General features: G+C 40.1%; 1 protein-coding gene across 1 annotated transcript in view; it reads right to left on the bottom strand.

Annotated features, from left to right (window-relative positions):
• hjv (hemojuvelin BMP co-receptor) overlaps positions 1 to 8,997 on the bottom strand; it is a 16,059-nt gene extending 7,062 nt beyond the window's left edge. Inside the window, 2 exon segments of the mRNA XM_028581233.1 lie at positions 1,225 to 1,316; positions 8,756 to 8,997. Coding sequence (XP_028437034.1) covers positions 1,225 to 1,306 — 82 coding nt within the window. The 5' untranslated portion in view covers positions 1,307 to 1,316; positions 8,756 to 8,997.
• Positions 8,998 to 10,000: the final 1,003 nt, after the last annotated feature.

A 10,000-nucleotide genomic window follows, 5' to 3' on the forward strand; every position in this document is an offset into this window, starting at 1 on the left:
CTTCATCAGAGACACTAACATGTCCTCCATCAGAGACACTAACATGTCCTCCATCAGAGACACTAACATGTCCTTCACCAGACACACAAACATGTCCTCCATCAGAGACACTAACATGTCCTCCACCAGAGACACTAACATGTCCTCCATCAGAGACACTAACACGTCCTTCACCAGAGACACTAACATGTCCTCCATCAGAAACACTAACATGTCCTCCATCAGTGACACTAACATGTCCTCCATCAGTGACACTAACATGTCCTTCACCAGAGACACTAACATGTCCTCCATCAGAAACACTAACATGTCCTCCATCAGTGACACTAACATGTCCTTCACCAGAGACACTAACATGTCCTCCATCAGAAACACTAACATGTCCTCCATCAGTGACACTAACATGTCCATCAGAGAGTGGAACCTGAAGTCCACTCTCACTCTGGCCTCCATCAGAGACACTAACATGTCCTTCATCGGAGACACTAACATGTCCTCCACCAGAGACACTAACATGTCCTTCACCAGAGACACTAACATGTCCTCCATCAGAGACACTAACATGTCCTCCATCAGAGACACTAACATGTCCTCCATCAGAGATACTAACATGTCCTTCACCAGAGACACTAACATGTCCTCCATCAGAGAGTAGAACCTGAAGTCCACTCTCACTCTGGCCGCCATCAGAGACACTAACATGTCCTTCACCAGAGACACTAACATGTCCTCCATCAGAGACACTAACATGTCCTTCACCAGAGACACTAACATGTCCTCCATCAGAGACACTAACATGTCCTTCACCAGAGACACTAACATGTCCTCCATCAGAGACACTAACATGTCCTTCATCAGAGACACTAACATGTCCTCCATCAGAGATACTAACATGTCCTCCATCAGAGACACTAACATGTCCTCCATCAGAGACACTAACATGTCCTTCACCAGAGACACTAACATGTCCTCCATCAGAGACACTAACATGTCCTTCACCAGAGACACTAACATGTCCTTCATCAGAGACACTAACATGTCCTCCATCAGAGACACTAACATGTCTTTCATCAGAGACACTAACATGTCCTTCATCGGAGACACTAACATGTCTTTCATCAGAGACACTAACATGTCCTTCATCAGAGACACTAACATGTCCTTCATCGGAGACACTAACATGTCCTCCACCAGTTTGAAGCCTGTCAGACAGGATGTTGGTACCTTCAGGTAAACTCAGCTGGACCAGCAGCAGACAGAGGTGGAGGCAGTGTTTCCATGGTAACGCCACGCCCCGAGGCTCCATCAGCTGGACTCTGACAGAGAGAGAGAGAGAGAGAGAGAGACTACTTCCTGTTTCTTTGTTTGAATAAAGAGCAGACTTACTAGGGTTAGCATGTTAGCATCCAATAAATGATACCATGCAGGTTGGAGCTTCAGTTCATATGGAGACCATTTCACCACGGGGGGAATCAGAGGATACAATACGGTACTCGACAGTACTGTATGGTACGATACGGTACGATACGGTACTGTACGGTACTGTACGGTACAGTATGGTACGATACGGTACTGTATGGTACAATATGATACTGTACGGTACTGTACGGTACGATACGGTACTGTACGGTACTGTATGGTACGATACGGTACTGTATGGTACAATATGATACTGTACGGTACTGTACGGTACTGTACGGTACGATACGGTACTGTACGGTACTGTATGGTACGATACGGTACTGTATGGTACAATATGATACTGTACGGTACGGTACTGTATAGTACGATACGGTACTGTATGGTACAGTACAATATGGTACAGAACCGTACAGTGCGGTACGGTACTGTACGGTACGATACTGTATGGTACGATATGGTACTGTATGGTACAATATGATACTGTACGGTACGGTACTGTATGGTACAATATGATACTGTATGGTACAATATGATACTGTATGGTACAGTACTGTATGGTACAATATGATACTGTATGGTACAATATGATACTGTATGGTACAGTACTGTATGGTACAATATGATACTGTATGGTACAATATGATACTGTATGGTACGGTACTGTTTGGTACAATATGATACTGTACGGTACCGTACTGTATGGTACAATATGATACTGTATGGTACTGTATGGTACAATATGATACTGTACGGTACAGTACTGTATGGTACAATATGATACTGTATGGTACAATATGATACTGTACGGTATGGTACTGTATGGTACAATATGATACTGTATGGTACAGTACTGTATGATACAATATGATACTATATGGTACTGTATGGTACAATATGATACTGTATGGTACAGTACTGTATGATACAATATGATACTATATGGTACTGTATGGTACAATATGATACTGTATGGTACAGTACTGTATGATACAATATGATACTATATGGTACTGTATGGTACAATATGATACTGTATGGTACAGTACTGTATGATACAATATGATACTATATGGTACTGTATGGTACAATATGATACTGTATGGTACAGTACTGTATGATACAATATGATACTATATGGTACTGTATGGTACAATATGATACTGTATGGTACAGTACTGTATGATACAATATGATACTATATGGTACTGTATGGTACAATATGATACTGTATGGTACAGTACTGTATGGTACGATATGATACTGTATGGTACTGTATGGTACAATATGATACTGTATGGTACAGTACTGCATGGTACAATATGGTACTGTATGGTACAATATGATACTGTATGGTAGAGTACTGTATGGTACAATATGATACTATATGGTACTGTATGGTACAATATGATACTGTACGGTACTGTATGGTACGATACGGTACTGTATGGTACAGTACAATATGGTACAATATGATACTGTACGATACTGTATGGTACGATATGGTACTGTATGGTACAATATGATACAGTACGGTACGGTACTGTATGGTACAATATGATACTGTATGGTACAATATGATACTGTACGGTACTGTATGGTACAATATGATACAGTACGGTACGGTACTGTATGGTACAATATGATAATGTATGGTACTGTATGGCACAATATGATACTATATGGTACTGTATGGTACAATATGATACTGTATGGTACAGTACTGTAGGGTACAATATGATACTATATGGTACTGTATGGTACAATATGATACTGTATGGTACTGTATGGTACAATATGATACTGTACGGTATGGTACTGTATGGTACAATATGATACTTTACGGTACGGTACTGTATGGTACAATATGATACTATATGGTACTGTTTGGTACAATATGATACTATATGGTACTGTATGGTACAATATGATACTGTATGGTACTGTATGGTACAATATGATACTATATGGTACTGTATGGTACAATATGATACTGTACGGTACGGTATTGTACGGTACGATATGGTACTGTATGGTACAATATGATACTGTACAGTACGGTACTGTATGGTACAATATGATACTGTATGGTACTCTATGGTACAATATGATACTGTACGGTACGGTACTGTACGGTACGATATGGTACTGTATGGTACAATATGATACTGTATGGTACTCTATGGTACAATATGATACTGTACGGTACGGTACTGTACGGTACGATATGGTACTGTATGGTACAATATGATACTGTACGGTACGGTACTGTAGGGTACGATATGGTACTGGACGGTACTGTAGGGTACAATATGATACTATCCGATACGGTACTATATGGTACAATACGGTACGATATGGTACAGTACGGGGTGAAAGTCCTGTGTTTGTTTGACCCATCCATCTGGGTGCAGACAGTCTGTCTGACTGTGTTTATAGTCTTCCAGTCATCGCTCTCTGTGTTTCTGAGGACCAGAGATTATATTCATCAGAGTTCATTATCAGTGACTTCATGTTTCTCTCCAAACCTGATGATTAATCTTTATCCATCAGACTGTCTGACATCATCAAACAGCTGATCACCTCTTTGCAGAAACACGTTTTAGATAAACAGACACAAAGCTAGAAACATGTGGAGATAGAGATCAGTCAGCTGTTTTCTCTCGAGGCATCGGACGGTTGATTCATCCTCTCAGTGAGCGTAAATATTAAACACTTCCTGTTGTGATCTACAGAAGAGGATCAGGGCCACAAGTTTCACTTTAAAGTAGGTTTTACTTCACGATGTTTTGACTGAGGTATGGCACTTTAATACATTAAAAATCACATCAGTTACTGTGAAAAAAAAAAGTGTTTTTGTCGCATTTTTCAAGAATTTTTTAACCGCTTTTCGAATGGTTTTTTGGACCATTTTTTAGATTTTTTTGTTGAATTTTTTAGACTAATTTTCCAAAGTTTCTGTTGCATTTTTTGAGGTTTTTTTGGGACATATTTCCAATATTTTTGTTGCATGTTTTGGGACCATTTTTCCAATATATTTAGCATTTTTTTGAGTGTTTTTGGAACACTTCCTGTTGTGATCTACAGAAGAGGCTCAGGGCCACAAGTTTAACTTTAAAGTAGTTTTTACTTGAATATGTTTTGATTAAGGTATTGTACTTTAATATGTTTCAAATCACATCAGTTAATGAATGAAAAAAAAAAAAATTTACACTTTTTTTTTTACACTTTTGTCACATTTGAAATTTTCTTTTGTTGAATTTTTGGAGTCTTTTTTTTTACTATTTATCCAATTTTTTTGTTGCATTTATTTAGTTTTTTTGGACCTTTTTCCAATTTTATTGTGGCATGTGCATTTTTTCGACTCGTTTTTGTCACATTTTCACAAAAGACTACAATTTACTTAAATAAGTATAAATAAGATATGAAATAAGTATGAATATAAAAAAGTATATCTCTCCCTCCCTGCTCCCTCTACTTCTACCTGAGTAGATTTTTCATACCGGTAATTGTTCTTCAAAGTAATAGTACATTTACTTAAGTAGAATATGTTTGTACTGTTTCCAGCTCTTCCTAAATTACCTTTCCACCACCGAGCGTTAACAGTAATGGTGTAGATCCTACCTGCGGAGTCCGAGCCGATCTTCATGACTGAACGGAGAAACTAAAAACAGTCAGAAATCACATAGAGTCTGGTGTGGCTGAATATGATGTAACTTGGACTCTCGTCTGTTTGTCTCGTTTTTCTGCAGAACAAACAGAAGCAGCAGGCAGGGGGCGGGGCTAACTGTGCCGCTGCTCGCTCATTGGTTAAAACATCTGTCAGATTCACCGACAGAAAACTGGAATCTGATTTTTAATTTCTCACCGTAACACCTACTTTAAAGGGAAACTTTCACTTTAAAGGGGTTTTGTTTCAACCTGGACTCTATGTCTCCATGTTTCTGTGTCTGAGTGACTGATGGGAACAAAAATCTCAACAAAAGTCCGGTATTAATCAGTTAGAGTCACTAAAAGTTCTGTTGTTGCCGCTGACAGACTCAGATTATTATTCTAAGTGTCTGACAACATTATGGGATGGATCCCTACAGAGATAGACCTTTTAGTTAAAGAGTAAGATCCTTTTAGTTTAACATGAAACAGCCCCGAAATCACCATCACCAAACTACACCAGACTCCATGTTAATAATCAGGACTTTTATCATGGTTAAACACACTTCATTCAAAGTGGACAGAAACTAAATAAAACTATCAAAAGCCGTCTTGGTTCATCTTTCCACTGTTCCAACAATCACCACTCTGGTTTGGTTGAAATAAACCCTTAATTCACCCATTTACATGTGGAGATATGCTGGCTCTATACACGCTAAAAGTCCTGATTATTTACATGGAGTCTGGTGGAGATATGCTGGCTCTATACACGCTAAAAGTCCTGATTATTTACATGGAGTCTGGTGGAGATATGCTGGCTCTATACACGCTAAAAGTCCTGATTATTTACATGGAGTCTGGTGGAGATATGCTGGCTCTATACACGCTAAAAGTCCTGATTATTTACATGGAGTCTGGTGGAGATATGCTGGCTCTATACACACTAAAAGTCCTGATTATTTACATGGAGTCTGGTGGAGATATGCTGGCTCTATACACACTAAAAGTCCTGATTATTTACATGGAGTCTGGTAGGTAACTAACTGGTTATAAACAGTATATAACACACACTGGGGACACAGAGCATGCTAGCAATTTCCACCTGTATCTAGTCTTTATGCTAAGCTAAGCTAAGCTAAGCTGAGCAGCTGCAGTAGCTACAGCAACATGTGTAACCGAATGTTTAAAATGAATGAATGAGTTTCTGCAGTCAGCTGACCTTTAGTCCTCTGTAACAGGTGTGTGTGTGTGTGTGTGTGTGTGTGTGTGTGTGTGTGTGTGTGTGTGTGTGTGTGTGTGTGTGTGTGTGTGTGTGTGTGTGTGTCGTAACTGTCGGGGGCAACTGGGGTTTAAATTTAGACACCCACCCACCTACACACACACACACACACACACACACACACACACACACACACACACACACACACAGACACACGCACAAACAGACACACACACACAAACAGACACACACACACAAACAGACACACACACACCGAGACACACACACACAAACAGACACACGCACACAAACAGACACACACACCGAGACACACACACACACACACACACACACACACACACACACAACAGACACACACACACAGACACACACACACAAACAGACACACACACACACACAGACACCCACACCACACACACACACACACACACACTGAGACACACGCACACAAACAGACACACACACGACACACACACACACACACACACACACACACACACACACACACACAGATACCCACACCCACACACACACACACACACACACACACACACACACACACACACACACAGACACACGCACACAAACAGACACACACACCGAGACACACACACACACACACACAAACAGACACACACACACACACACACACCACCCACACACACACACACACACACACACACACACACACACACACACACACACACACCGAGACACACGCACACAAACAGACACACACACCGAGACACACACACACACACACACACAAACAGACACACACACACCACACATTTGTACCTGAGAGCTGCAGTTTTCTGGGAGTTTGTTCCAGATATGTGGAGCATAAAAAAAACTAACTGGAGTTTGTTTACAGGCTCCAGTGACAGAGACTCTCCAGGTGCATTATGGGAAATGTAGGCTCCAGTGTGTTTGGACTAAAAGTCAGGATGGCGCTGCTGTTTTTATTCAAACTGGCATTGATCCTGTGTACAGTATAAAGTCTGTTTGTGACAGGTAGAGTTTAGAAAATGACAGACACTCTCCAGGTGCATTATGGGAAATGTAGGCTCTCTACTCTGTCCTCCGAGGAAACAAGCCAAAAACCTGCAGGACTTGTGCATTTCCGTGTGTATTTCTCGTCTTTTTACTGTTTAATGAAGGGTTTTTACACCTATAAAAACTCATTTTATATTCAGTAATGTGATCTACTTGAAATGTATTTCAAGTTTTAAAAGTGTTTTTTTGATGTTGTTGCTATTTTTCGTGTTTTCTGAAAATATCAAAATACAGGAAAAATGTGTTTGTTTCAGACTGTCTGACATCATCAAACAGCTGATCACCTCTTTGCAGAAACACGTTTTAGATAAACAGACACAAAGCTAGAAACATGTGGAGATAGAGATCAGTCAGCTGTTTTCTCTCGAGGCATCGGACGGTTGATTCATCCTCTCAGTGAGCGTAAATATTAAACACTTCCTGTTGTGATCTACAGAAGAGGATCAGGGCCACAAGTTTCACTTTAAAGTAGGTTTTACTTCACGATGTTTTGACTGAGGTATGGCACTTTAATACATTAAAAATCACATCAGTTACTGTGAAAGAATAAGTGTTTTTTTTCCGCATTTTTCAAGATTGTTTTAACCATATTTCCAATGTTTGTTTGTGAGTTTTTTTGACAATTTTTCCGTTTTTTTTGTTGAATTTTTTGGATCATTTTTTGGATTATTTTGGTTGAATTTTTTGGACTATTTTTCCGATTTTTCTGTTGAATTTTTACGACTATTTTTCAGATTTTTTTGTAGATTTTTTTTGGACTATTTTTCAGATTTGTTGTTGATTTTTTGGAATATTTTTCCAAAGTTTCTGTTGCATTTTTTTTGAGTTTTTTTGGGACCATTTTTCCAATATATTTAGGTATTTTTTTCAACACACAAACAGGAAAACTGTGTTTGTTTTAGCATTTTAAAATGTAATAAAGGATATTTCCACCTGTAAAAACTAAGTTTATCCAATTTAGGAAATCAATTTAAAGGATTAAACTTGATTAAGTTTTGTTCTTAAATTAAAATTTCTTGTTTTTATTTTTTAAATATATAAAATTTAATTTTACTTAATTTAAATGTGTTTAGGATTATTATTTATATTATTGGTTAAATGATTTTTTTTCTCTTTTTTTTATTTTTAGAAATATTTTTTAGAAATAGATTTTTGTGGTTTTTAGAAAACAGAAAAATCAGTAAAATATAACAGAATAATTACGCGAAATTAGATTTTTTTTTCATGGGAATATTCCCGATAGAATTAAAAACAAACATGTAAAGACAGATTTGTCTCTCACCTTTTAAAAAAACAATATATTTGTGGTTTTAAAATGGAATAAATCCGATGTTTTGGCAACAGTCCTGTTAAAATAAATAAAGGCCACATAAACACACACAGTCTCACCTTGTTTGGGCTTTTAGGTTTGACGTGTTCTTCACCAGGAACCCAGCAGACCCACAGGAACCATCTGTGGGGAGTAAGACCTGTAGAGACGGGTTGGGGTCCTACCTTCAGCCGGATCGGGATCACAGTCCGTCCATGGCTCTGCTCCGTCTCCGGGGGAACGAATGTCCAAAAAGCTGCCGGACTCTCGGGGACTCGGGGGGGGTCTGGTCTCTGCCTCGCGCTGCGTTCACAGCTGACTGGGAGCGTCAGACGTTTCTAAATAAATCACCAACGACAGCTGCACGACAACTGACACACACACACACACACAGAGAAACACACACACACACACACACGCACACGCAGAGAAACACACACACACACACACAGAGAAACACACACACACACACGCAGAGAAACACACACACACACACGCAGAGAAACACACACACACACGCAGAGAAACACACACACACACACACACGCACGCAGAGAGAAACACACACACACACACACGCAGAGAAAGAAACACACACACACACACACACGCAGAGAAACACACACACACACGCAGAGAAACACACACGCAGAGAAACACACACACACGCAGAGAAACACACACACACGCAGAGAAACACACACACACACACACACACGCACACGCAGAGAAACACACACACACACACGCAGAGAAACACACACACACACACACACACACACGCACACGCAGAGAAACACACATACACACACGCAGAGAAACACACACACACACACACACACACACACACACAGAGAAACACACACACACACGCAGAGAAACACACACACACACACACACACACACGCACACGCAGAGAAACACACACACACAAACGCAGAGAAACACACACACACGCAGAGAAACACACACGCAGAGAAACACACACACAGAGAAACACACACACACGCAGAGAAACACACACACACACACACACACACACAGAGAAACACACACACACACACACGCAGAAAAACACACACACACACGCACGCAGAGAAACACACACACACACACGCAGAGAAACACACACACACACGCAGAGAAACACACACACACACACGCAGAGAAACACACACACACACGCACGCAGAGAAACACACACACACACACACGCAGAGAAACACACACACACACACACACGCAGAGAAACACACACACACACAAAGAGAAAACACACACACACACACGCAGAGAAACACACACACACAAAACGCAGAGAAACA

Source organism: Perca flavescens, chromosome 6, assembly GCF_004354835.1.
Source record: "Perca flavescens isolate YP-PL-M2 chromosome 6, PFLA_1.0, whole genome shotgun sequence".
Classification (NCBI taxonomy): domain Eukaryota; kingdom Metazoa; phylum Chordata; class Actinopteri; order Perciformes; family Percidae; genus Perca; species Perca flavescens.